This window comes from Protomyctophum bolini (genome assembly GCF_963924005.1).
Source record: "Protomyctophum bolini genome assembly, chromosome: 5".
Lineage (NCBI taxonomy): Eukaryota > Metazoa > Chordata > Actinopteri > Myctophiformes > Myctophidae > Protomyctophum > Protomyctophum bolini.
In genome coordinates, this window is record NC_137866.1 from 23,636,623 (window position 1) to 23,663,734 (window position 27,112).

Sequence of the window (27,112 nt, forward strand, 5' to 3'; positions counted from 1 at the left end):
TTCCTCAGCACTGAATTCAATTAAATTATTTGAACACAATTGTGTTCAAATAATTATTCGTAAAACTCACACAATCATCCCTATGAATTATAGGGATGATTATATGAGTTCTACGAATAATGTCTTCATTACATATTTTGACTATTTGAAGTGCAATATAATAAGGATTATTAAGCTGTGGGGACAGTGGGGTTGAAACTTGAAATGAAGACATCATCGTGGCATATTATTTACAGGTTTCACCTTTTTGAATCCACTAGCTGGGGGAAAACACCTCAACTACATAAATAGAACTGTGCCGGATTTGAATGTTTTTGAATGAAAAATAAATTGTCATCGTTTTGAGAATGAAACACAATGCAAGGTTGTAGAATGATTAATAAATGTATATTTTATTTACAAAAAAAGCTAAATTATCCATATTCCTGTTTCCATCTGTCTCATGTATAGTATAAGTTAACTCAACAGCATTACTGCGTAAGATGTATACCTTTTTAGCGATGTTCATTTTGTCCTACCGGTAATTTTGCTTTTAATTTCTATACAGAAGTACTAAAATCAGTCAAACGTTTTTAAACAATATTATGTGGGTAACCTGAAATATTGAATATGAATGTATGACAAGACATTTAAACTAAGCCCTCTCTAAACCGTTTACATCCGGTTTACATGAAAAAGGGGAAGGTGATTGTATATCATTTTGAAAATAAGTCTGGTTACTTCTAAAAGGAAAATATAATAATAAAGAAACCTTGATAAGTTGAAGATATACATTTTAACAACAAAACATCCAACAAATAAACTGTTTCAAAGGTGTAACTAATGTTATGTTCTCTCCCCTATAATACATCCGGATAAAGATGACTTTATCACTGATGTCTTATGCTGATTATATGACTGAAATTTTAAGTACTTGCAGTTGCTACATTTTGAAAAGTTTTCATGAAAGAAAAAAACAAAATTCAGTTCTCTTGCATGTCCAAATGAAACATGGTAAGCGCACAAACCATATAAAAAGTTAACTGAACATTTTCTTTTGTCCACTGTCATTAAAGTGCAAAAAGGTCTAGGTCTAGGAAGATTGGCAGAGGCAGGGATATGAAAAGCTTTAGGTTTGTCTCGGCTTATATTGATCTAAAGATTGTTTGCCACCAATAATAATTTAAATTACAAATATGAATCATAACTCATTTGAAATTAAAAATGTACAGTTAAATTCAATTATTGAATGACTGAATTGAAATAGCTAGTATTAGCTTAATCACAAACAAATTGTTTAATTATTTATAAATTTCATTGTGCCTATAGCTTATAATAATGTTCAGAGAAAGCTGGAGACTGACAACAGCCAATCTTTTAAAGACAAATTAGTCTTTTCTCGTAATAAAGATGCTTGGACAAACAAATTGACAAGCAGCAAATATATCTTTTAGCATATGGTATACCAATCCAAGAGAGCGTTGACAATGGTTCAGAAAGAGTAAAGATTATTTTAAAACACAGAATACTTTCAATATGAATCATAAACACATTACACTGAAATCAGTACAGAACCATGAAATAAGAATGAGCAGCTACATGTTTCAGGACTACTTTGATGGCACAAGCATATTAGCCAAATATTTAGCAATGTCAGCCATTGTGCCATGTAATATTGCCAACCTTTTTGCCACAAAATATATGCAGTGACTTAAAAATGTTTAATAAGCATATAAAACCATTTGTATCAAATACCATTGAATATTGAGTATGATGTCATTATCATGGTATGTATGATATTAAAAGTTCATGCAATTTCTTTCGTACCCACCCCACATTATACTGTATACTGTACACCTATACACCTAGAAAACAGGTTCTCATTTTGAGTGCTCATTCATAAAACTCCATTCAAGTGTAATTTCCTTAATTCTCTCTTAAAGTTCATGTAATTTTGAACATAATGGAGTTCACTGTATATATTTACAAGTCAGTTAACATCTGTTTTTCCTATATCCCATCAACTTTGCAAGAGGATGGCAGCCGCTTCCGAACCCCAACTGCTCACAACTCCGCTCATTGTTGAACCTGAAAGACGTTGATCTTGCTTGTGTTTTTGAGCGTTTGTCTCCGGTTGCAGAACCATACTCGTACGACCTCACGGTCATAGTTGAGCTCCCTGGCAATTTCTGTAATCTCTTGGCCAGTGGGCAGGGCGTTCTTCTCAAAGTAGGTGTTGAGGACTTCTATCGCCTGCGGCGTGAAACTGGTGCGACGTTTACGTTTCTTGGACGGTTCTCCGCCCACAAACTCCATCAGATTTTGTTGGCCTTTCTGGTTCCACAGTTCAGCTTCAGCAAGCCACCTCTCCAACACTGGCTTCAGCTTCTGAGCACTCTTAGGAGTGATGTCCAGTTTTTCAAACCTGCATGACAAACATTTAATTCTTATCTGTAACTATTCAGTGGGAACATTTTTTTCTCCAACCTATCCATCATATACTAATTGGTCCTCACTAATGGTCATTATAAGATGGTACCATTTCTGATAACAATGGCTTCTATTTTAGCATGTTAACTTTCAAGGAGTTTCAAGTTTCTATTAGCCTGGAATCCCCATCAATGATGTCAGGTTTCTAATCTGACCACCATAGCCCACCAATGACACAGTGAGCAGATGGAAATTGTGCCATCTTATAATGAACAAGTGAAAAACAATGATATGAAGATAATAGATTTTCTGTTTTGTATGTGTCTATGGAGTTAACATTACTCTAATAGACCCCCAGGTGTGGTTAAAATATTGAAATATGTCTTCCCTGTGTATATAGTGATATCAGTGATCTTAATATCATCCCCTCCCCTAACCCCTCTCCCTTTATCATACAACAACAGCTGTGGGTGACCCTGTGTACTCTCTGCTGCCCCATCTGGCGGAGTCAGGTTACGCATCACCACCCACCAGGCAAACCCACGCTGGGCAATACCTACGCTGTAGTGTAGACGGTATCATCTTTTTGGCGGTGGAAGTTGTGGGATTTTGGCAGAAGTACCGCTCAAGGAAATGACGTTGATGCTTTACAAATCAATCAAATTTATAGCGCTTTTCTATGCACTACGTCTACGTGCCTACTCAAAGCGTTTACAATGGTCCATTCATTCATACATTGGGAGGTGAAGTTGCGAACAGTTGACGCCAGCGTCCTCACTTCCCACATTCACACACCAATGGTGGCAATCATAATAACCTGATGATCATGTTTTAGGGGGGAAAGAAATCACGGCCTGCTATCTTTAAGGATTACAATGTTTTGGGTTGTTCAATCAGTACAACAGACACACCATCACTGGAAACTGAAAACTTATCACCCTCTTCCTCCAATCAGCTCTCCTCCTCCTATGTTGCTCTGCAACTCACTACGCTAGCTTAGGCAGTTGAATTAAAGAAAAAAACAAATCCCCTTAATGCTTGTCCTAATTTCTTTATGTTGGCACTTCCCTTATCTGGTCACAGGAATGTTTTATGTGGTTTTTTGACCTTGTACTACTATATGGCGATCTAACTTATTTTATGGTTGAATTCTTTGTAAATCACTATGGATAAGAGTTAGTTCAATGCATGAATGCTATAATAAAATACTAAATTATTTGCAAGGGTTGCAGTTTACCTGCAAATGGCAGACTGGCTATAGGCTGGACCCTCAGTTGCAGTGAGAGCTTGCCCCACTTGTGTCTGAGTAAGCCCCAAAGACAGTCGACGGATCTTAAAGTTCTTGGCAAACTCTCGAATTTCTTCCAGATTAATGCCCTCTTCGTTGCTGACTGCTTGCTGGGGTTCTAAAAAAACAACAAGAGTTCAGTTAAAATTACCTACCTATTTAGGATTGAACTATATGGAACTAGGCAGCGAGAGATAGGCGAGTGTATACTGTACATACTGTTGACAAGCTGACCCACAGTTGCCATGTCTCCGCAGGTGATGGGAACTGAGGAGGAGAGTGTAGTGGCTGTCTTCACGACAGTCGGCTGAGGGGCGATTACAATTGGTGACTGAGAGACAGTTGTTACCGATGCCTGGGGGTGAGAAACAATCAATCAAATCATTTTATTTACACCCGAAATATATTATACTCAGTGTGATGCATTCAGTCCGTAGTGTTCAATGCAACTTTCAGCTGCTACATCATTGTATTTTATTTGTGGCTTTCGCCTTTATTTTATATGTTTTATGGAGGGACAGACAGTAGGCTGACAGGAAATGGGGAGAGAGATGGGGGGGAAGACATGCAGTAAAGGCCGTCGGGATCGGGAGTCGAACCCACGGCACACTGCCAGACTGGATTACCAGCCAAGGTGACTGGACCATTGAGCCATGGCCCAGACAGCATTGTATTTCTAAAGTTGAAATTGCTTTGTTTGTTAAAATTGCTTTGTTGTTTTAAAAGTGGGTTATCTTCTACCTGTGAGCTGGGTTTGGAAAGCGTCTGAGGAGCAGTAACCTTGGGTAGAACTGCAGTGGAACTTGGAACAGTATTAAGCCCATTCCCAAGAGTGGCAATAATCTGGCCTTGGTTGTTGAGAATCAACTGTGGGGTGACAGTCTGGAGCTGGAGACCCTGGAGACCCTGAAGACCCTGGAGACCCTGGAGACCCTGGAGACCCTGAAGACCCTGAAGACCCTGGAGACCCTGAAGACCCTGGAGACCCTGGAGACCCTGGAGACCCTGAAGACCCAGCAGTGGGAGGGTACCTATCACCTAGATAAACAGAAGCATTTAAAACACACGTATAAATGCATATTCTGCTGATCACAAACTAACTGGCAGGGGTACAAATCCCTTAATTCTCATGGACGTGTTTCAGAGCAGCATTTCACGCTGAGGCCATGTTACTAATGAATAGTTAAGAGAGTGCAAATTTGAGATAAATGGTGTCTTGCACACAAACCAGTTCTAGCTTTGCAAATAAACGCAAGGTGAGCAATCTTTTCAGAAAACCAAAATACCTACATTATTTATTTTTTATGCTCAATGTTGTATTTATTCAAATAATTCCCAGATTGTAACATGCCTAAAGCTACAATCTCCTACACTTCTATTAAACATGGTGTCATAGGACACCTATTGGTTGACAAGGTCAATAAAGTTATTTGAAGCAGATGGCATACCGGATTGGACGCTAGATGCACAGAATAACAGTATTTTTATATTATGTTTAAGGAATTGCGAATGCGAACAAGGTGTGTGTGTGTGTGTGTGTGTTGCCTTTGTGCTACCGACCTGTCCCTGGGCATTGGTGATGATCTGACTAGTGATGCCAGCCATGTTGTTTATGGCACTGGTGAAGATGGGAGTGGAGGTGAGGGAACTGATAAACTGGGGCTGTGTTCCCAGTGAAGCAGCACTAAACTGAAAAGCATTAAATCACACACACACACACACACACACACACACACACACACACACACACACACACACACACACACACACACACACACAATATCATGTGACTCACTAGTCAAATAAGAATATAACTAGTCTAAATATTATGAACAGTAATGATTCTTACAATAGCAGGATTGATGGAGATTCCAGGAGTCTGAAGAGTGGCTACAGACAGACTTGGCTGACACATCGTCGTAGAAGCTGTGGTCACCTGTGCTGCTGAAACTTGACCAGTGGTCATCTGGGCACTGCTCACCTGTGTTGGCTGACACGTCATTTGATGAACTGCTGCTGTTTGTATGGAGGGTGACTGAGGCTGGAACACTGCTTGGGTGCATGTCTGCAGCTGGGGCTGGACTGAGTTAGGAACAGCAACAGCCATTAGTTGATTAGTTGAATGAATGTTATGTTGTGTGATGCTAAAGTTTCATATTCTTTGAGGTGACATAATTATGCTTAATTGAAATACTGTCGTATGGTACGACTGTGTCGCAGGTGCTGAAAAGAGCAGATCTACAAGCTCGCAATCCTATTTTAGCACATAACACTGGCATGCAACAAAGTATAAGAGTACGGCCTACAGTCAAGAGTAAGGCCTACAGTAATCAAGCTATATAGACACATCCATGCATCCACAGGCAGTGTTTTACCTTGCAGGCCAGCTAAGGGAAGTTTTAGGAAGTTTCCTGCTTGGCTAGCAGCCGAGAACCCAGGGAGAGTAGCTACATTAGTGGTGGGGAGCGTAAGCACAGCCAGGCCTCCCTGGCCACCGATGGAGCCTGCCATGTTGAGGGGGATGAGCAGAGGCTGACCCAGAGACCCTGTTTGGGCCATCATCCCAGTCATCAGGGTGGCCAAGCTTTCCTGGGTCAAGACCTAGAGCGGGACAGAGCGAAGGTCATGTCATTGAGATAAAAGTATTAAACAACTAAAGTACCACGTTTAAAACAAGAGAGTTGCGCACATCCAGTCCCTCGCTGGTGCTGGACAAAGGTTGATACAGTATAAAAGTTTGTTTGTTTAAAACACAGACATGTAATAGCATGACTTTTCGGCCATAGCTGGCCTTCATCAGGTGACCTGATCTTTGTCACCACTCTAACGTTGTGTATTTGTTTGAGAATTTAAAGGGTTAGTGTGGCAAAATGTAAATGAGCCGTGGTGGGTTTGTAAAGCTACCATCTTTATCTGTGAGTGTAAAATCCAAAGTGACTCTATTCAGTGTGAATGGCCACACTTGTAGCACATAAAGGCATGCAAACAAATCAGATTCTGTCAATATATAAAAGAAAACTAGTCCTGGAATCAAATTTTGTGAGATGGCTATGCACATTTGATATTACCCATGATTGTAGTTATCTAGTCTAGTGCAACACACATCAATTGGTCACCAATATTTGTGTAATGTGAGCAATTACAGAAATGCCAGCAAGTGTTGGTTCATGTGCCAACTGCTAAACATTTTGCCATAGTTTGAGAGTTAATCTATTCTAATCACTACTTTAATAATCACAGAGCACAAAAGCAATATTTGAAACTTATATCATGCCCAGGTTGCTATACAATCCAAGGTACCAAAGAAAGAAATATAGAATCCTAGAGGATGTTATTGATGGTTTGGACATCAGGTTTGGACGTCAGAGATGGGATAGTGAGTATATTGGTAGAAGGATGCTGAGGTGGGAACTGCCAGGCAGGAGGTCTAGAGGAAGACCAAGGAAGAGATTTATGGATGTAGTGAACAGGACATGAAGTTAGTTGGTGTGAAATAAGAGGAGGCAGAGGACAGCGTGAGGTGAAAGAAAAGGAGACAGGGGACAGTGTAAGATGGGGCAAATGATTCACTGTGGCGACCCCTGAAGGGAACAGCTGAATGGAAAAGAAGAAGAGGAGATGTTATTGTGAGCATGTTTGTAGTACCTGTGGATAGCCCTGCATGGAGATGGGCATGGAGGCTTGTGGATGTGCCAGGGACAAACTGAAGGGAACACCTGGAGCCAGCGTTGAGACGGTAGGAGTCACAGACATCACCTGCTGCTCTTCCAGCACTGGAACAAGTCAGATACAGGAGGTGTTGACGACCAACAGATGTTTTAGTCACATTATATTTTGTATGAGACAAAAAAAAGCATTGTGCAAAATGACAAGAAAATGTTGTCCTGCTGTGAAATATCTTTGGCGTTATTTATGTGCATGGTTTTAACGTAGAACCCACACACTGAAGTTGGAATACACCATATATTGAAACGTTGTCATTTCTGTCAAATATACGGTCATATTTGACCATCAGATGACATTAATTTACAATACAACAGTTCTGGAACTCACCCACTCTCCCAGTATTATTGGGCACAGCGGGGCTGTCGTGTGTACTGCTGGCCTCAGGCTGCTCAGGGGCGGAATTGCCTCCCTCTTCAGCTCTAGAGTCCACAATTCCATCCTGTGCTGATGGGAGAGATGCATCGACCTCTACCTCTAGCACACGGATAGTTTCATGGCCAGACATCACAATCACCTGCACAACAGTTGGAAAATGTACAATGTACAAATTTCTATATACTTCTATACCATTTTCCTTGGAGGAGACCTACCGCGCTAGCACAGCAGATATATGATTAATACACTACAGTAATATTCCCCTTAAGTTGTTCACAGATTATAACAGTGTAATATCTTGTAGTAAATGGAATTAAATTATGGCTATTCTCTTTTAATTTACCACCACTCACTGGGCAGTCAAAAACTATGACGATCATCACTCCCCAACAAGCTCCATCACCTATATGAACGTGTAGTCGAGCTGCATTCAGTAATGGTATGCCGTAATGGAAGAACTAGAGCAAAGGCAGCAGGACAGCCTGGGCTGGAGGGCAAGATGCGGAAGAGACAATGCAGGAAGAGAGAGGATGCATACCTGGTTGTCTTTGGCAGGGAATTTCAAAGTGCAGGAACTAAATGGCTGAAAAAAGACTTCTGCAGTCAGACAGTGAATGGCTAAGGAAAACAGAGAAGCCAAGCACACGTTAGGACACAATGGAACTAAACAAAAAAAAGACAGATGAAAGAACACGACTAAAACGATGATAAGAACATAAGCCAACAAGCAGCATAAGCAATGCTTCCTGAAAGCCCCCAACTGTCATTAACGAAGGGCATTGCTTTTGTTTGCTGACTATGTCTATGGAGAATGTAGCCAGGAAAAAAACAATTGATCGATCAATAAGCATGACAATGTACACAGTGGTAAACCTCCCAGGCATAATGAGTAAGGTATTAATTGATGATAAATCAGGGAAAGTAAGGTATAATCTCAATGAACTGTTGTGTTGTGTTAATCATTGCATTATGATATGTTGGCACATGGGGGTGACAACATCTAATGACAGAAGATAACTTGGAAATGACAAGTTTGGTTAAGTTTAGGTGCTGAACACTGAAGGAGAGCGATGACAGATGCTTGGTACCTGTTCATTAACAGTAAGGGAGCCATTTTTGGACGGGAGGTCCTGGTCCATGGCTCAGTGCACCAGTACAGTCACTGTCCAGTAGGCATTCTATGTGGAAAAAGACAATTAAAACGAACAGCTTTGCACTAGACTTTTGTCAAAAGTTCATATCTGGGTGTATTTTCCTAGCCTAAACAAAAACAGACATTGTTATAGTTTTGGGTCAACACAACTTAAATGGGAATGTTTATAGGCTATATTCCCTTTTCGCATGGCTATTTTTCATACCAGGACCAAAATATTGCATGGGGCCTGAAGAGGCCTCCTATGTTGCACGTGGAAATGCTACAAAAACCGTATTGATATGATCATCAAAGCCATGCATTTCTGCTGGATCCACAATCTAACAGCAAACAGATTCAAGGTGATCCCTTCTGTGCAGAAAAGACCGCTTCCGAATGAAGATCTGTCAAAACTTCAGCGGCTGTTTGATGGACACCCCACCCCCATCCTGGCCAATAAAAGTCTCGTCGCGTCGTACACTTTTGGGGACAAGCTGTTACCACCAAGTATATGCGACACAAATAATCTCGATCCATGCCTAGAGAGACCGAATATTATGTATTTCCCTCTTTATCATAAATATATAAATTATGCTAATTACGAGCATTGCATATTAACCAAAACTCCTTTCCTCTCGCCGTTTCGCTGCTAAAGGCGAACGCTGCGCTAGAATAGAGTCGGGTTAATTCAACTTACCGCTTTAGGTGTATCGTGTTTTCTGTTATCGTCTCTGGTTTAAAGGCTTTGTCACAGTTAGTTTCGGTCACACATAATTAAAAATTCATCTCAGCTTCCAGACAGGCGCTGTGACTGCACACAAAAGAGGCATTTGCATGGATAAGGAGGGTTTGCAATGTTAGGATCTCCCCTTTCTTAATATTTAATCACGGTGTCCTCTGTATGACAGTTTAGATGATCGGAAATCCTCGTAATGCCTTAAAAGATCCCATTTGTCTTGCCTAGACAAGCAAAAAATTGCAACAAATTTGGCCTTTTGCACTACGTCATGAACATAATTTATGCAAGAAAAAATCTTGCATTGAAAAATGTCTGCCTCGACTTGAGAGGAGCCATGGCTCTCTTAAAGGTGCAGTGCAGCTTTAAAAAGACGAGCACAAATCACAACTATTTACTAGTACACTAATTGTTTAATGGTTAGCGTTAGCCTATTGATAAATAAAACCGTGATAATTGATTTAAAAATAAGTTGAAAGCATAATTTCAAGACTCTTGCTTCCTGTAAGCAGTAAAGGGATTGTCGTATAGCCTACTTAACTTATGTGATAATGAGTATGTGCTTAACACATTTGTTGGAAAGTGTCCACCCATCTATATGTGACATTGAAAAGTTAATCATGCAATGCCGTTATAAATCAATAATGTTCAACCATATTCAAGCAGCAGCAGCCCAATCTTAAATTGAACATGTGATATAGACTACCATTTTCACAAAAACAAGGGAAGACAATAATAAATAGAGTGTTGTTATAATGGTTATATCCTCAACGTCCAGCATCAATCTGGTCAGGATGGAATGGATCAATGGCCAAAATGCACAAAAATCTATGAAATGTAGCTTATTGCAATTAATGGTCAGTAAATCCAGTAGATAGAATACAGTTCAATGAGTTAATTCCAGGTTCATTGCCTTAGTTGGTATCGTTACTCGTATGTCTATGTTGAGATTGTATCTGATGAAGGAAAAAACTTTATCACATATAGCCTACGCCTGTCCTCTTTTGTATCTCATCGCTATCGTGTATTTTTAATAGCCTATAGGTCATCTTCTACGGTTCTCCAAGGGTAACACATGTTTTGCGTGTTTTTGTGCGTGTGAAGTTATAAATCTGCAAATCCATCGTTTTCGGAGATATTACAAAACTTCACTTTATAATGTGGTGTCCTAATAGGGCCAATAGGCTATAGCCCATTGTCCAAAAAAATATTATTCCAAAGACCATCACTATATTATATTCCAAAGATCATTATTATCTTATCATCCGTCATCATTATTATTTTATAACAGTTTACAACTAATTAGGGCAGAAAACGTAGATTCGAATACTCAACACTAGGGGGCGCGTGCAATTAAAATGTATGTTGGAGAAGAAGGAGTGACGTAACCATTTCCACCACAACAAGCTGAAAAACAAGGAAGTGAACAGTAATCTGTCATAAGGCCGTGAAAAAAAGGATTCCGAATCTTGCTTTAATCGTCTTTACTCATCAGCTTACACGCCCATTCACAACGATGAACAACAAAGGTGCGTATGTGGTCGTGGTATAGATGTAGGTTACCCACGGTGATACTGATATATCATCATGTGTAGAGAGATGGAGGTATGCCGTTATGGTGTAAGTCCGTTGTTACAGCGAAACGACGACGGGGCATGACAATAAACAACAGATCATGTATTACCGTGCGTGTAGCTAACGCTAAACTCTGCCATCGGATGGAATGGGACAATCGCACGATATGAAAACGAAAGCCCCGAATAGATGTCATAATAATACGTTGCCATTTAAAATAGCAATATAGCCGCGATGACGGTACGTTTCGGTGCAAATATAGTACGATCATCTATCATTAGTTAACACTGCTAGCCGCTACCAGCCAGGCAGGCTGACCTCCAAAACAAAGCAGACGCCGCTGTTTGGGTTTTCAATCTCCCCATCTTTTATTATTTTATTGTGAATACTAAAAGAATGTTGAATGACAGCGATGAAAAGATTGGAGGACTACGCCGTGTTCAGAGTTCAGACACAAAGAATGACATAACGTAACGTTACGTAGGCTACTACGGGTAAACAACGTTTAGAAACTGCCTGGCAGTGCAATGGGGGATGATAGCCGTTCCCGTAGCGATGATTGTGTTGATTTAACGCTCCAGCCAATATTTCCGTGTTTATTAAGTAAATCATTCTACTACATTTGGTTTAAGTAAAACAAAACCTATACATTGAGTGTTAGTGTGTGTATTGTGTATCTATACAAGACGGGATGACGAGAAATGGTCTGTTATTGTTGCAGGTTCATATCCTCAGCAGAATGTGTACCCTCAACAAGGCTCTGCACCCATCTATCCTCCTATGCAAGTATCCCCGCAGGCACCCCCTTACACAGATGCCCCTCCTGCATATTCTGAGGTAACTGGTATTTAGTGATCGACGTATACATTTATAATTATATTATCGATCGACTGAGTGAATACTTTATTAACAGTTTGCAAAATAGTACAGTGGTACAATTATGCAATGATGCTAAAAGGATATGAACACAAAAAGCCACAAAGGCTTGTTTCCATTATGGTCCTATGTATTCAATTCGTCAAGACATATAAAGACAAGAAGAAACCCGTAACCTGTATTATATTACGAAATTGACCATATGAGACTAGATATTGTCTGGTATTTTTGACAACTTAATATTATTGTGATATGACAAACTGGTATTTTTTTATATATATCAATGGTCTGTTGTATACCCTGGTCTGTATTTTTAGCTGTTTACAAACTCACAAGTGAGCTTGTAGATCTGATATTTTTGAAAATGTCAAAGTTATAATTAAATATTGCCACAATATGACATTATCGTCACAATAGTGCAGCACTATTCTTGCTCAAATGTGAATCTCGAGTTTCCTCCACAAGAATTGAGATCACAATTTACAAAATGGCCATTGCTGAACATTACTAGGCCTACATTTAGAATGTGGCACCTGGAGCCAACTACTGTGGCTTTAAACAGACAATATAAAAGTGCTTGACTTAAACCTCCCTCTTGTAGCAAAAAGAGTAACTGAAACGAATTGGACAGCCAACTAGTTGTGCACGATTCTTGTTAAAAATTTGAAATGAGATCGCATGGGTGTCTTAATCTAGTTTGCAATCTTTTTTCGAATGAATCATGCAGCACTCACTCACAATCATTCCAACTATCCAATCTAAATTCCATATGGCTCTGCTATCCATCTCCGTCTCCACAGATATACCAGCCCAGATATGTTCTTCCGCATCAGGTCCCTGGTCAGGTGCCTCAGATGACCTCCCCATATGCCCAGATGTTCATGCCCATGCAGCAGATGCCTATTGGACAAGTTGGTCAGAATGTTCCCATGGCCTACTATCCTATGGGGCATATGTACCCACCTGGCTCCACGGTGATGGTGGAAGGGGGCTTTGATGCTGGAGCGCGCTTTGCAGCAGGCAATGGTGTTGCCATTCCAGTGAGTATCCATTCAGTTAAACCATTTGTAAAGAGTCAAACTGATTGAAGTCAATACGATGCCAATTAAAATGTGCTGTAATATTGTTTTGTTAAAATAAATGTAGCACTAACTAATCAGTAATCATTGCTATAGTGTTTGTTCAGTAACTGGGGTTTCCCCTTCTCCAGCTTTTTAATAAACCGAAATTACGTTTTCATGTCAGGATACCAATTGTATCCAATGAGGAGAAAGAACTCCCACAGGGCACCGGGTAAACAAAATTGGAACTGGATGAATATAAAATTGAAGCAGCTGAATGGGTTCTCTCTCCTGATTGGATCATATGAGATAGCTGCAGGTAGTTAGCTATATAGGTACATATATTATAGATGTATTATTATAGATATAAATATGTCATGTTACAGATATTATACTACGTCTGCACGGAAATTTTCATTCTTACTTAAATCAAGTGGAATATGATATGTGTATGTTTATATCCTCCTCTTTTCTACCAATATTTTAGCCCCCACCACCCGGACACCCACCCAATGCAGCTCAGCTGGCTGCCATGCAGGGTGCTAATGTTGTAATGTCGCAGCGCAAGAATAACTTCTTCCTGGGTGGTTCCAATGGAGGTTATACCATCTGGTAACATCAACCGTTCTCCTCAAGTACCCCATTATTGCTAAACCCTGTCCCCTATTAAAAAAAAAAAAAAAGGAAAAAAAAGCACAGCAAACTCCTCAGGGAGAATTTAACACGGAGATTGTAATAATGGCCATTTACATTTGGGTCCACCTACATTCTCCAAGTTAAATGAACACTGAGGATTTGACTGTTCCCATACCCCTCCCTTGTTCCACATGCCTCCCTCTTTAGGCTGCTGGCCATGCCACTATACTGATATCACCTAACGGAATGTAATACTTTAGAGCCCTATTCAAAGGTACAGTATTCCACTTGTCATCTAAAGACAAAATATTCCAATTGATGGATACCACTGCCTGGAGAGGACAAAACTCTTTTGCAAGCCTCAGAACTCGTTCCACAATTCATTAAGTCTAGCCTCTATAGTCATTTAAAAGCTCATCACTTATAGATTCTGATATCTGCATTTGTTCAAGTAAAGCAAATAGATCACACTTTGCATTAGGATGTTCTTGTACTTGTGTAAACAAATACATACAATCGTGAAGTAAATTCACTTGTACATATTTTAGCTGCTTTGTAGTTAAATTGGAATACAGAAGTTGTAGTTGAAATGCAAAAGGAAAGAAGGGGTTACTTCACCTCTTTTTGAAAAACAATTGTTAGTGCTATTATAGTTACAGAAACTGCTGTGTAATAATGTAAAATTATTTGACAGATGACATTTCACCTATACAATAACAATGTTAATGTCTTGAATGCTTGAGCAAGGACGTCTTGCCTTGTCTTTTACTTTTGCATGGTATCCAGAATGTCGTGACAAAGTTGTCACAAAATAAAATGACCAACATTGAATTCATGGCATAGTAATCACTTGCTGAGTAGATTTTAAGCGAAAAAGAATGCGAGGAAAAAAAGTAATTACAAAATCTTTAAGGTGGTTTACTGTACCTTAACGGGCAACTGTTAGATGAACATAAAGTGTCAAAGAGCACTGGAGATAGCCCTAAATTAAAGCATTAACTTCAGTAAACTTAAAGGAAGAAATTTAAAGAATAAATCCAAATAGTGAATTGAGTGGAAAGGGGTGGTTGGTGTAACATGTTAGCAGAAGTTTTTGGTTTAATTTGTTTTTCTTTCACAGTCGGATACCCAGAGTTTATACTATAAGTGTTTTATCGTACAGATTTCAACTGCTTCCATTTTGTTATACTTTTGTTTAATGCATTTATTCGTCTTAGAAAAAAATGGCACTTGTGGATTCATTATCTCACTTTCTTAATAGTTGAGGTAACCGTTTCTTTAATGATACAGCTTTTTTTCTTGCACGTTTTAGTGATTTATGTTTCTGTAGGCTAATTTGTTAGTATAACCAAGGAGCTGGTTGTACCAAAGATTGGTCTATATTGCACTCGTGTTGAGTTGTGACATTACATTTTAAATGTCACAATCAAAAGCAAGCATATCATTGAATAGGATGTGATTAAAGAGTAGATACATAGACCTTCAATCTGACATAGTATTTCAATATGGTGTTTGACACTTTTTGTAGTTTAATCACATTTTTAAGTTGTAATGTACATACATTGTTGCACCATAGCGATGTAAACTTTGGATTTTTTTCCCCCTCATGTGCACTGCTTAATAAATCAGAAAGGTTGCAGGCATGGGGCTACTGTTTGTTTAAAAAAATCTATTTAATATTTTTTTTCCTGAATAAATGCTACTTTAATTTCTTCTGAGAAAAAGAAAAAAGCTGTGAAATTTTAGGATTGAAAAATGCTACTTGCTTTTCAAGCCTGGTCTAAATTAATGCCAAGTTACAGTATATTCTTCAAAAGCCTGAAAGTATATGCAAACATCAATATCAAGGGCACATCACTGTCTAGATTTGTTCATTTCCAAGTCATTATTGTGCTGCTAATTAAACTACCATATATTCTTCACATGTAGACGAATGAGGTAAGATGTGTTAAACTAAGTAAGTTTGCATGGTTGCCATTATATTTTGTTGCCAATTTTCATTTTGGTGTTTGGTTAACATGTGTCACTGGGTATCCGACATTCCACACAGTTTCAACAGCTGTGGCCTGCAGAAGTTGTAGTAGCCTACCTTTGTATGCTACTTCAATGTTCATTTGGTATGGTCACACTAGCTAGCAGTCTAGGAAACTGCTCGCATGATTTATACTTTGTCGTATACCGAAAATAGCCGATCTACAAGGTCACAGTGTGCCAACTTCCGATGTGTTGTGAGCTTATACATCAGATTTTTTCAGCTTGCGCTTATAAACCATACCAGACATGGTTGACATTACTCAAAACTTAACTGAAAGTGTGTTCACTTCAGCAAATTGGTGCTTCATAGTTTTGCTTAGAAAGCAGACCACAGCTTTCAAAACGTGTTTGATTCAGATAAATGTCAACTTTCTTTTTATGTCACAGTACCAATTGTGTTTGTAATGTAACATGATGGCTTAGTCCCAGCAATATCAAGTACTGTTACCTAAAGCTTACCAGTAGATGCCATGCCAACCACAGCCAGCGTGGAATGGGATTCTTTTTTGTTGAAGGATTATGGACATTTATAGTTCAGGGATTCTTTAAAATATTTTGTAACATGGATATATGTACTGAAGTAATTTGATGGACTTTAGTACACATTCTATCTTTTAAGATTACTAAAGGAGATGAGTGTCACTATGGTTTGCTGAGACAGGTCATAAGATGGAACTCTTTGCAAAAGAACTTAGGTGCACTTAACTTTTTTATACTAAACTTAAAAATGAAAATTTAGAATAAATGTTATTTTGGAAATTTGAAATGTGTCATGTTCATCCTTTGATTTTAACCTTGTTTAGAAAAGATGTAATACTGGAAGTGAATAAATTGTCAACTGTACGCTTTTATCACAAATCGGCTCAATTTCCTTATAGCACTTAACATTAAAATCTATAGCTTCCTTCGTGTTGGTACAATTAACATTAAGAGGTTTTGATCTACTACAAAATGTAGGTGTTCTGGTGGATTAACACCTAGATCGAGGGCACCATAATATTTATCAGGTGGTAATTGAAAGGAATTATTAAAAATGTCACTGGAATAGTTGAAAAACTGTTTTTATTGCCTTCCATGCTCACCTTCAATGGAGATGTATATTTTATCAGTAACTTTAGCAAAACATCATGGAAGATAATTGGTAAAACTAGAACAAATATAGCCTAGCTGCTCGCTTTAAAAGATTTATGGCCAACTTGTTTACATTATATAAAAGAAAAGAGCAGTACATATCCCGTTTTGAAAAGTAAATAGACATGTCTAAATCAAACATCACAGATACTGAATAAACAAAGCAAAATATGATATAATATACTATAATAGCACCCTAGACAGTTTGAGAAAATACCAAAATCAATCTTTGGCAGGACTCACTCCCTGCCTATGCATGAGTGTTTTACAGCACAACATCTTAACTTAGCCTGCAGTGGGAAACTCAAAAGTGGGCAACTCTCAAAAGACAAATATTAAAATGTCTTTATAGTTGACCAGAAGCCACTCTTTTTTTTTTAGACTGTTAAGATCAAACAACTCTTTTGCTGCCAGCCAAGTTCAGATAAAGTACTCCTTCTTTTCGACCGTGGCCTTATCCTTGCAGTCCTCATCAGGTTCCTCTCCTGGAGCCAGTTCCCCTGTTGTTCTGTAATCGCCTTTGTTGTGGCAGAGATATCGATAAAGAAGGAATGCCAAACCAAGTATTGTCAGCAGGACCAGAACTATAACCACTGGAAAGACATTAAGACAAGGCAAACTCGTTTTTAAAACAAGCCCAAAATTGATGCGTTAATGCGGTGAGTGACTTTTGGCATCGGAAGGGATGAGTAGCATGAGCATCATTACCTCCAATAACAGTGGCGTCTGTGTGCATTGGGACTGCAGTTGTCAACACTGAAAGAACAAAACAAATGGATTAATACAATTTTACACAGCTTGGAGACAGATGTTATTTTAGATTAGGACAACTGTCAAGTCATAACATTCACACACAGTTGGGAGTCGGGACACACTACACATGGCAAGGCACGATAAGTTACCCTTAATCACTGTTGTGTTCACATGTGTGGGAAGTGATGTTGGTGTCCCCATAGTAGTTGCTGAAATATGGCAGGTATATATTGGTCAATAATATAACACTTATTATAATCAACAACCCACACAAATGTACTCAAGTTCAAAACATAGGCCTACCTTTAATTGTATCCACATACGAGGGAATTGATTCCGATACTGAAATTATACCAGATAAGCACATTAAAATGGGCAAAAAGTAAGAGCTCATATCAAGTCTAGTCTGCTGGTCACACCCTGTGTTATTGATTGAATACTTTATTAGGCAGAAATGTAAACAGCATGGGGTACAGTCAGACATTTAGGATAACATGAGCGAAAATAAAAGCCTGGGTACCGAGGCTATAGGATATGGATAACACAAAAGGTGATGGAGATTGTATTCAATTGGTACAATGTCTGAGCAAGGACAGCATATTAAGTGTTTTGCAAGACGCAGGAGGCTTAATCTGATTATCAAGAGCTGGACCCGAGACAAACTTGTCAATACGGACAGAAAATACATGTACACTATGACAAAATATCCTTATCAACAGAGCCATTTCCCAGTCAACACAAAAACAACATTATCACTAACCCCAATAGTCCGTCTGTATGGTGTACACTTAACCTTTACTCTCAAACAAAGTTAATTTGATAAGGTTAAAGCTCAATATTGGGAGTTTGTATTACAGGTATAATATGCCAATAAACGTAGACTACATACCATTCAAGGGTGGACTGGACGTCATGATGAGTTTTGTTGTCTGGTGTCAAACTATGACAAACAAGTAGAAATATTTGAAATATAAACATGACTATGGCTTTTTAAAGTTTGATATTGACTGACTACTATGATGAGTCTATGACTCGAGTGACACATACCAGTAATTACATCATACCACTGACTCTAATCAGCTGACAAGCCTGACATGCTGTCTATCAATTGTAATCTATTGACTCGACTGGTTTGGTGGATCTAGCCACAACATATCCAGTTTCACTTCCCTTGTTTCCAACTTTACCAAACTGGGAAGTTCCTTAACTTGGGAACTTGGGAAGACAACACGATCCAACCCAAAGTAACCCAAACGTGCAATAAACTTTTACGAGACGGATCTACAAAACAATAGCCAGCTGCTTGTAACGCTCAACCGCAGACATTGTTCTACGCGGCCACACCACAGCTTTTGTTTGAGCAGAGTAAACTTACCTGTGGAGTCACTCACAACACTATAGTCGACCTGTTCACGTCCGTAACACAGCAGCAGCTGTTTCATATGCTTTAAATCATCAGGATGTACACAATCTCGAAACCAGCTCAAGTTTAAAACAATGCAAAAGTATCTCTCTCTCAAGTAATTAATGAAGCAGTTGAGTTGAGTTCAGTCTCGAAGATGCAGTGTGTGTGTGTAGGAGGAGTCTCCCTCTCGCCCACGCTCACGCTCACGCTGTCGATTTCCGTTCCTGCTTTCGTTCCTCCCCTTCACGGTTCACCATAATATATACTCTGTTCACGCCCCCCCCCCCCCCCACACACACATACACACACACACACACACACACACACACACACACACACACACACACACACACACACACACACACACACACACACACTAAAGAAACAACACGTGTGACATATTATTATTTATTTAACTGTATTTAGAGCAATCGACATTCATGTTTATTTTAGGCTGTAGTAGGCCCACATTTAAATTACATTTAATTTAATTTAACATAGCATTTAGCAATCAATCACTGTGCAATGTAAGCCATATGGCTGCTGTGATATTATCATATTACATGCATGTCATGTATTGATGTATTTAATTTGTAATACATGAGATATATTATGTAGCCTATATCAGCCATTCTAGGGTTAGTGCAATGTATAAGATTTAAAGTGACATGTTTTAGATTTAGACTATCCTGTCTATTCACTCAAAGTACAGGACAAGGACAAAGCAAAATCTACCAAACAATTATAATTTACTCAAACTAAACTGAAACTGAAAGAATGAGCTTAATAAAAATAAAAATAAAAATGATTACACATATTGATACTGCTGAGATTGTAGGCTAAACAACAAGCAGATGAAATGTTATCCAATGAGAAATGTACAACTGAGGAGAGCAATAGATAAATAACAATAAAGAGTCAGTGATGGTTTATCGTTCATTCAACAATGCCGTTACTAGAAATTTGATGTTTTTTCTCTTGTGTTGCTGAGGGCTTCACTCCTCCTCTCTAGCCAATCCAATCCTGTCAAAATAAACAAAGTATAACTGATTGTATTAAACTCTTACCAGTAGATACGTTTCGATAGACTGTCTGAAATATGATACACAAAAAACACAAACCTAAAGGTTTAATAGATTAAACATCTGTGCTTTTTGAGTCCATGGACCCTTGGTTTCCTACTGGAATATCCTAGATAACAGAGAAAGAAAAAAGGAAAAGCTTACAAAATAGAAACGTCTGCATCACAATACTTAGCTTGTGTCTGCTGGACAACTGACCTTGGCTACAAAGGCGACATCTTTTGCATCAGAATCAAGGCCAGAAACGTCGCCATTCTCCAGTCCATTAGATTGGGGAGTCTCAAGGGCAACAGAGCTTTCCACTTTCTCCTCTATGTGGAGTGGGGCGTTGTCTACTGCAGATAGCTGGAGCTCCAAGCTCTCTGAGTCATAGGAATTGTTCAGTTCTGAGCTACTCTCACTTGGTGGAGGGTTCTCTCCATCTCCTTTATTATCAGTGGTGATCAAAGGTGTGTCTGCAGAAGCCTCCAGCTCAGGTTCAGCCTCCAGCTCAGGTTCCCCTTCCTTTACGGCCCTTTCTCCTCCCTCTAGACTGTTGTCTTCTCCACACTTCAGCTCATCACCAGCAGCCTCCATCGTAGTGTCAGACTCAGGGTTGGCCTCTGCAGGAGGATGCTCACTGTCGCTGTGGGTGGATTCTGCATACTCCTCTCTGAGCTCTGAGCAGGAGCTTTCCAGCGGTGGAGATTGTGGGGACACGGTAAGGGTACTGCTCTCCCTGGACAGAGTTTCATCGGGACGGTAAGGTCTATTAGGAGATCTGAAGCTGGACTTTCGTTGAGAAGGTCTGGGACTGTAGTTCGCGTGGAAATCTGAGAAGCTGGACTTCCATGATTTCGGGGACATCAGTGAACGTCTCAACAGGGAGCCGTGGCTGAAATACATACATACATACAAAAATCTATTTTCAAGTTCGACTCCCGGAATACAATAAGATAAGTAAATAAATCAGAACAACTTTGAAAGTGTGAAGAGTGAAAAATATAGGCTAACCGTTGTAGTCCCTTGACGACAAACACCTTGTCAGGATGCTGAGCCTGCAGCTCCTTCATCACATTCTGCAAATCATGGTTGAGCTAAAAAGAAGACATATGGTTAAAACTGTCTGTGAATGATGTCAGGCAAGTGCAATTGATCACCGGATAAACACAACATGGGACATACCGTGCTCATTTCCTTATAGAAGACATCTCGTAATGCTGAGATAGACGAGAAGACCGCCACATAGCATCCAATTCGGCTTCAAGAGAGATATAAGAGAGGAGTATTTGAAAAACCATTCCTATATCAATTATATCAATATGTTATAGGATCAATATGAGTAAAATAATATATTATAACCCTTCCACAGGAGTAGCGTTTTCATATTTATCACACATTTTGTATTTTTTACCTACAGTAGGCCTATACGTGATAGGTGAATAAGTAAAAATTGTATTAATAGTTATCACCATGAAACTTCACCAGTTGATTACTTACACGAAGACAATTATTTATTGTATTACACATTTTTTGAAATTGTACATTAAAATATGCAAACTAGGCATTATGTAGGAAAATGTGCAAAAAATAGATATGGTATATGGGTAGGTATGGTTTTGCACACTCAATTCATAATTAACGTTCCAATTTTGGAGGTCTGGCTCATGGACTAAAAACTGGTTCTGAACTGAACTGGTTCCCAACCGGTGGAAAAGGGATCATACTGTGTACAGTGTACTGTACACAGTATGATCTTTAATTTAAAGAGTTAGAGTTAGTTAGTATTTGAATACACAACAGTTCAAAGTCAGAGAGATTATTCTCACAGTAACCAAATCAAAAGTTGTATCTAAAGCAATGTAATATTTGCTCTCTGCTCTGACCTGTTAAAGAGAATTGGGAGCTCTTCCTTTAGCTCATTGTTGATGCTTTCATAGACACTTTTGGCAGAATGGACTTCTTCCTCTGCCTGCAAACAAATAAAGAACAGAATCAGATATGAACCTTTAACTCAGCTATATGTTGGAATACAAAGTGAGAATAGGTCAGTAATTTTCTTTGACCTTAGCTATTTTGATGTCATCTCTCTTCTTAGCGGTTTGCAGTGCCTCCAGGTGGTGATGAGAAGAATCATAATCTACCAGTTTTCTGCCCCTTTTGGAAATTTTCTCCTGTAGAGTACAAATTATGGAACAAATGAGAAATCTCTCTGTCTCTCTCTCTGTCTCTCTGTCTCATCTTTTTTTTGTGCAAGCTGCATCATTTGTATTGTTTTCAGAAAAAAGAGGAATGGGGCAAAAAATAAGAAAAATGGTAAAGAAAGACATGTCAAGGAGAGGCCAAAATCAATATATACACATAGCGTAAACCAGCAGGTACAGTATTTAAAATAAGGTTAGACACAAGCTGGTAACACTTCAGTAGATAGCAGCAGGCATGTTCTCTCTTTCTTACTGTGTGTATACAGTAGGTACCCCTTTGTGTGTACATTTGTGTGCTTGTGCCTTACCCTCATATCTGGGAACTGACTGATGTAAGTGTCCATGGTGCGTACTGCCTGGTCCAACATCTTCACCTCATAGTCATTCCACAGAAGGTCCTCACCCTTATTGAGTGAGAGAACAACACACACATTGCTTTATTTATTTAAAGGACAGAGGAGTTTCGAGTTCTCTTGCAAAGTGTGCCGAAAAGAATATGCATGGAGGAAAGCAGTTTTCAGTACAGTACAATTCTCAGTGTTAAATTAACTCTGGGAGTGTAAAAATTGACCCAAATGGACTTTCCTCAACTGTGATCATATCTGACCTCTACAATGGCGCCCAAGTCCTCTTCGGCAGCCCAGTCAGTCTCATAAGCATCAAACAGAGACTGGGACAGGCGCTTTGAGGCATCTCTCATTTCTGTAGTCAATGAACAGATTAATAATCAGGGTGTATGTATACAATACATCTAGTGTAGCTAAAGTAGGCACTTGCAACATGTATAGAAATATATTCATCATTTACCTCTGAGAGCATTAAGGTAGGTCTTTAAGTCCTTGTTTATTCGGCTCCCATCGGTCTGCATGCAAACAGAGGTTAGTGTTATCTCCTATAATTTATTATGTATATCACGATAACTTTATTGGGCACAATTATGTAGCATGCATTATCCGATAGTTATTATCGGATAACAAGACACATACACAGCACTCAGTGCATGGCTATATATTACTGATGATACCTGCTGGTCAGTGAAATCTTGGAGGAAACAATCAAATTGTTCATCTCTGGTCTCCACTGTCTTCCCCAGCTTTTGTAATACCTACACAGCAAACACAACTCAAAGTAATGCATGTCATAAGTTTAACAAACAGGAAATTACATTTCATGTTGGCTACTTTTATAAAGGAGAGGTGATGATGTGTGATGTTACCTTTTCCTTGCTTCTACTCAGTTGCCTTTGAACTTTTTTCAAAGCACTGCCTTTTGGACTGTTGCCCTCTGCCATATTTGTATCTTCTTTTGCAAAAGGTGTTGCCTATGTTACGGAGATGAAGAAGAGTGAGAGAAAAAAACAATGTTACAATTAATTGGCCTACAAATTGCTAGTACTGCATATTAAGTATAATTTTGGTTTGTTTATAATGCTAGAAAACGAATGCAACTTTTTCATGCCAAGGACCCCCAAATTGACACGTATTAGCTCGCGGACCCCCATTTGAAAAGATATGCTGCAGGGACCCCCATAAGAGAAGATTGTTACGGCTCTAGCAGTGATTCTCAACCCGTTTAATTTCAACAATACCCAGTTTGACATGCATTAGTCTACGGACCCCCAAGTAATGGCATCTATCTATCTCTGGGACACCAATTTATATCGTAAAATCAATGTTAATTTAACTCTGCAAATGGAACCAAATGGACTGGAGTTACAGACCCATAAGGGTCATTTGGTTCCAAACTATAATTTAGCTGGGGACCCCCTGGAACTCCCTCAAGGACCCCTAGGGGTCCCCGGACCCCACTTTGGGAACCACTGTCCTAAGTGGCTTCCATGAGACCATGACTACAATACCCAGAATTCCTAGAAGTCACTCCACCTACTAGTACTATCGTGGAAATGGCGAACTTTGCCCACAGTCATATTTCGTTATGACACGACTCAAGGGCGGTCCAAATGATAGAAGACCAAATTCCTTTGCTACTCCAGGAGTTGGCAAGAGTGGTGGACATGATTATGGGAAGCACTCTGACGAAATGTGCGATCACAGACCTGGGTGTCCAATGGGTTGGCTGGGCCATTGCAGCAGCTCTCAGAACGGAGAAGTTTTATGATTTGGCAGGTAATAATAATCATGTTGATGTATAGCCTATATACTTCGTGAACAATGTTTATGGCCATGAGTCTGTCCACGAAATTCCGTGTTTTGTAGTATGTTCGTTCGATCCCCAGTGGTGCAGCCTATAGATTTCTAAATCAGATATAAGTTTTAATTTTTGTGTATAAGTTATACATATAGATAACAGTCGTTTTGCAGCAGTAACCGGTAACCCTTAAGTTATACAGTATAACTTAAGGGTTACTGCTGCAAAACGACTGTTATCTAAACAGCTTTGTTAATGTGAAACAGCCCAATAGCCCCTCCTTCTTCTTAAGAGTTAAGCAGCATCATAAAGCAGCTTACGAGCTGTTTCTTTCACATTTTCTATCGGCGCAGCGCCAAAGTTAGAAATCTATTCCCTGAAACATGACTGTGAGCGTCATGTGAACCATGGCTAGAAATCTATGAAAGAATGCTTATCAGTATCACTAAAGAACTTGGCCGGCCACTTCTGTATAACTATGACAATTACAATGTTGCCATGTCATTTATTACCATATTATTAAATTAGATGTACATGTAGTGACTTGAAGTGTCATTTACAAAATTAAAAAGCAGTTATAGGCTTAGGCCTACTGTAGGTGTAAATAAGGGTTATTAATGTGAGTCATGATTAGCTACATGATTTTTGAATAAGGCTCACTTAACTTTTAATATAGACAAAAAAAATACCTCAATCAATATTCATAAGTAAATTACAGATTTAGTAGATGAATTACATTAAATAGCCTACTGCATTAAAAGACATATTTGGATGCATAATTGGACCTATATTACAATCAATGATCAATTTGCATACCATCTCATAAATATGTGCAACTTACCTGTAGACAGACACCGGTGTTTGATATTCTTCTTAAATTGGCAAATGAATCACCTGGACAATTCTCCTATATTCGTCCTCTTCTGTTCCCCAACTGGGATCTGTGCTTCTGGATATTTTACCCTTGAACTTTGGAACCAATTGTCTGCAGTTCCCTGGGTAAAAGATTTATTGAACACGCCTTACTCTGCAACAAGTGATATAGCCATGCATGCACCATAACCCATACCCACCAGTGACACTTCCTCCTTCCTTCCTTAAAGTCTAATCTATGTTTGTCTTTGTTTTAGGATCCGGCACATTTATACTACTTGCCCACCTGAGTCGTATATGGGGTGGGGCTGGCCATGTTAGACAGAATGTGCAGACAGGGTTGGTGACAGCATGGGGACTCAGGTAATCATATCTAGTGTCATGTAGCTTTTCCAGAAGAAAAGGTGATAACGTGTTTTGTAGGATCCGACTGTTGTATGAGAACTACTCCTTAGTCCTTATTAGTTTAATTAATCTATGTAAGCTGTATGTATGGAGTCCTTGGCTAGGTCAGTGCTGAACCTATGAATGTGAGCCATTAAAGTTGGGTTAATGAATAATGTTCGAGTTAATGTGAAAGAACAGAAGTAACCGAGTAGTTTTTTTGTAGGCTGGGGACATTCCTCTTCATGCGGATCCTGAAGGACGGCCACGATCACAGGTTTAACAAAGTCAGAGACAGCCCAGGGACTTTCTTTGTATATTGGAGCATTCAAGGTATCTCAGACCATTGTGAACGTGACCATCTCAGCACATTGTAAATGGATGGAGTTATCATTTCCACATATTTTCTACCATCAAATTCAGTGAATGTTGACTTTTTTTGTGGAAGAATAAAATATTGTTCGATCCTTATTTTCCTATCTCTCAGCTGTGTGGGTATTTATGACCCTCCTGCCTACCCTCATGCTGAACAGTGAGAAGCAAGATCCGCCTCTTGGTACGAGGGATTATATTGGCTGGGTTCTGTGGGGCCTTGGCTTTGCCACAGAGGCTATTGCGGACCAACAGAAGTGGCTCTTCAAACGTGACCCAGATAATGCTGTAAGTCATGTTATGTCCTACACTGGACTTACAGGCATGGTCAAATGTCCCCCCACCCCCCCACAGTGGCTTTCACAACTTTTTTTTGTCCTTCTAGGGAAGGTTTATTCAGAGTGGATTGTGGGCTTACAGCCAACATCCAAACTACTTGGGTGAGATCATGCAATGGTCAGGTCTGTGGCTGTCAGCCTCATCCGTGATGCAGGGTTCCCAGTACCTCAGCGTAGTGTCTCCGGTCTTCGTGTGGTTCCTGTTACGTCACATCAGTGGTATCCCCATGCTGGAGAAGCAAGCAATGAAGAAGTGGGGTTCCGACCCAGCCTTCCAGGACTACATAAAAAACACACCTCTTCTATGGCCACGTCCGACATTTGGATTTTAGGTCGTTTCCGTCTCGGCTGAGACAGTATTTGATATTTTATGTATATACCCCCGAGATATGGGTCTTGAACACATACACTGGATGTCAACACTGATCGTCTCCATTAAATACTTTGTCAGAATCAGTGTTGTATTTAACTTATTCAAAATAAACTTCATTTTTCATTTGTTTTCTACACATTCCTTAAAATATATTCATATAAATCAGCAAGCAAATATATAATCAAATTCCCTTACAGTCTACGAATATTGAATACAACCATA

The 27,112-nt window shown here is 39.3% G+C and overlaps 5 protein-coding genes across 8 annotated transcripts; 2 read left to right on the forward strand and 3 right to left on the reverse strand.

Moving 5' to 3' along the window:
• Positions 1–365: 365 nt before the first annotated feature.
• pou6f1 (POU class 6 homeobox 1) lies at positions 366–9,944 on the reverse strand. Of its 4 annotated transcripts, none has more exons than XM_080764586.1 (12): positions 9,628–9,944; positions 8,887–8,976; positions 7,751–7,937; positions 7,343–7,470; positions 6,073–6,298; positions 5,547–5,779; positions 5,258–5,386; positions 4,644–4,735; positions 4,439–4,598; positions 3,917–4,052; positions 3,647–3,815; positions 366–2,404 (listed from the first exon to the last, which is right to left on the reverse strand). In XM_080764586.1, the coding sequence occupies exons 2-12, from the start codon at positions 8,935–8,937 to the stop codon at positions 2,056–2,058; spliced, it is 1,860 nt and encodes a 619-aa protein (XP_080620712.1). In that variant the 5' UTR covers positions 8,938–8,976; positions 9,628–9,944; the 3' UTR covers positions 366–2,055. The 4 variants fall into 4 exon arrangements, with proteins under 4 accessions (XP_080620712.1, XP_080620713.1, XP_080620714.1 ...); XM_080764587.1 differs by adding an exon at positions 8,337–8,416 and having other exon boundaries at positions 4,439–4,735; XM_080764588.1 differs by having other exon boundaries at positions 4,439–4,735; positions 5,679–5,779.
• A 1,118-nt stretch (positions 9,945–11,062) lies between these two features.
• Positions 11,063–16,691, forward strand: dazap2 (DAZ associated protein 2). The gene is made up of 4 exons (XM_080764866.1): positions 11,063–11,195; positions 11,963–12,078; positions 12,918–13,157; positions 13,666–16,691. The coding sequence occupies exons 1-4, from the start codon at positions 11,183–11,185 to the stop codon at positions 13,792–13,794; spliced, it is 498 nt and encodes a 165-aa protein (XP_080620992.1). The 5' UTR covers positions 11,063–11,182; the 3' UTR covers positions 13,795–16,691.
• Positions 16,692–16,893: 202 nt separating this feature from the next.
• Positions 16,894–19,324, reverse strand: LOC308316318 (uncharacterized protein). Its single transcript, XM_080764867.1, has 6 exons — positions 19,108–19,324; positions 18,622–18,672; positions 18,036–18,074; positions 17,882–17,941; positions 17,688–17,735; positions 16,894–17,572 (listed from the first exon to the last, which is right to left on the reverse strand). The coding sequence occupies exons 2-6, from the start codon at positions 18,644–18,646 to the stop codon at positions 17,400–17,402; spliced, it is 345 nt and encodes a 114-aa protein (XP_080620993.1). The 5' UTR covers positions 18,647–18,672; positions 19,108–19,324; the 3' UTR covers positions 16,894–17,399.
• Positions 19,325–20,274: 950 nt separating this feature from the next.
• bin2a (bridging integrator 2a) lies at positions 20,275–23,693 on the reverse strand (the record flags this gene model as incomplete). Its single annotated transcript, XM_080762840.1, has 11 exons — positions 20,275–20,328; positions 20,418–21,093; positions 21,213–21,295; positions 21,384–21,459; positions 22,085–22,170; positions 22,265–22,372; positions 22,711–22,806; positions 23,010–23,104; positions 23,210–23,264; positions 23,427–23,507; positions 23,619–23,693. The coding sequence occupies 11 exons, from the start codon at positions 23,691–23,693 to the stop codon at positions 20,275–20,277; spliced, it is 1,485 nt and encodes a 494-aa protein (XP_080618966.1).
• A 698-nt stretch (positions 23,694–24,391) lies between these two features.
• LOC308315686 (uncharacterized protein) lies at positions 24,392–27,075 on the forward strand. The gene is made up of 5 exons (XM_080763798.1): positions 24,392–24,528; positions 25,681–25,786; positions 26,034–26,140; positions 26,295–26,467; positions 26,565–27,075. Exons 1-5 carry the CDS (start codon positions 24,417–24,419, stop codon positions 26,847–26,849), a joined length of 783 nt encoding a protein of 260 aa, XP_080619924.1. The 5' UTR covers positions 24,392–24,416; the 3' UTR covers positions 26,850–27,075.
• Positions 27,076–27,112: the final 37 nt, after the last annotated feature.

Coding starts and splice junctions, on each gene's coding strand:
- dazap2 (XM_080764866.1), top strand. Junction 12,079..12,917: donor CCCCTCCTGCATATTCTGAG/GTAACTGGTATT, acceptor CCGTCTCCACAG/ATATACCAGCCCAGATATGT. Junction 13,158..13,665: donor GCAATGGTGTTGCCATTCCA/GTGAGTATCCAT, acceptor CCAATATTTTAG/CCCCCACCACCCGGACACCC.
- LOC308315686 (XM_080763798.1), top strand. CDS start 24,417: ATGATTATGGGAAGCACTCTGACGAAATGTGCGATCACAGACCTGGGT. Junction 25,787..26,033: donor GTGACAGCATGGGGACTCAG/GTAATCATATCT, acceptor GTTTTTTTGTAG/GCTGGGGACATTCCTCTTCA. Junction 26,468..26,564: donor AACGTGACCCAGATAATGCT/GTAAGTCATGTT, acceptor TTGTCCTTCTAG/GGAAGGTTTATTCAGAGTGG.
- pou6f1 (XM_080764585.1), bottom strand. CDS start 8,937: ATGGACCAGGACCTCCCGTCCAAAAATGGCTCCCTTACTGTTAATGAA. Junction 7,471..7,750: donor CAATAATACTGGGAGAGTGG/GTGAGTTCCAGA, acceptor GACTTGTTCCAG/TGCTGGAAGAGCAGCAGGTG. Junction 4,736..5,257: donor TCACCAATGCCCAGGGACAG/GTCGGTAGCACA, acceptor CTGTTTATCTAG/GTGATAGGTACCCTCCCACT.
- LOC308316318 (XM_080764867.1), bottom strand. CDS start 18,646: ATGACGTCCAGTCCACCCTTGAATG. Junction 18,075..18,621: donor GTCCAGTCCACCCTTGAATG/GTATGTAGTCTA, acceptor GTATAATTTCAG/TATCGGAATCAATTCCCTCG. Junction 17,942..18,035: donor GTATGTGGATACAATTAAAG/GTAGGCCTATGT, acceptor GCCATATTTCAG/CAACTACTATGGGGACACCA.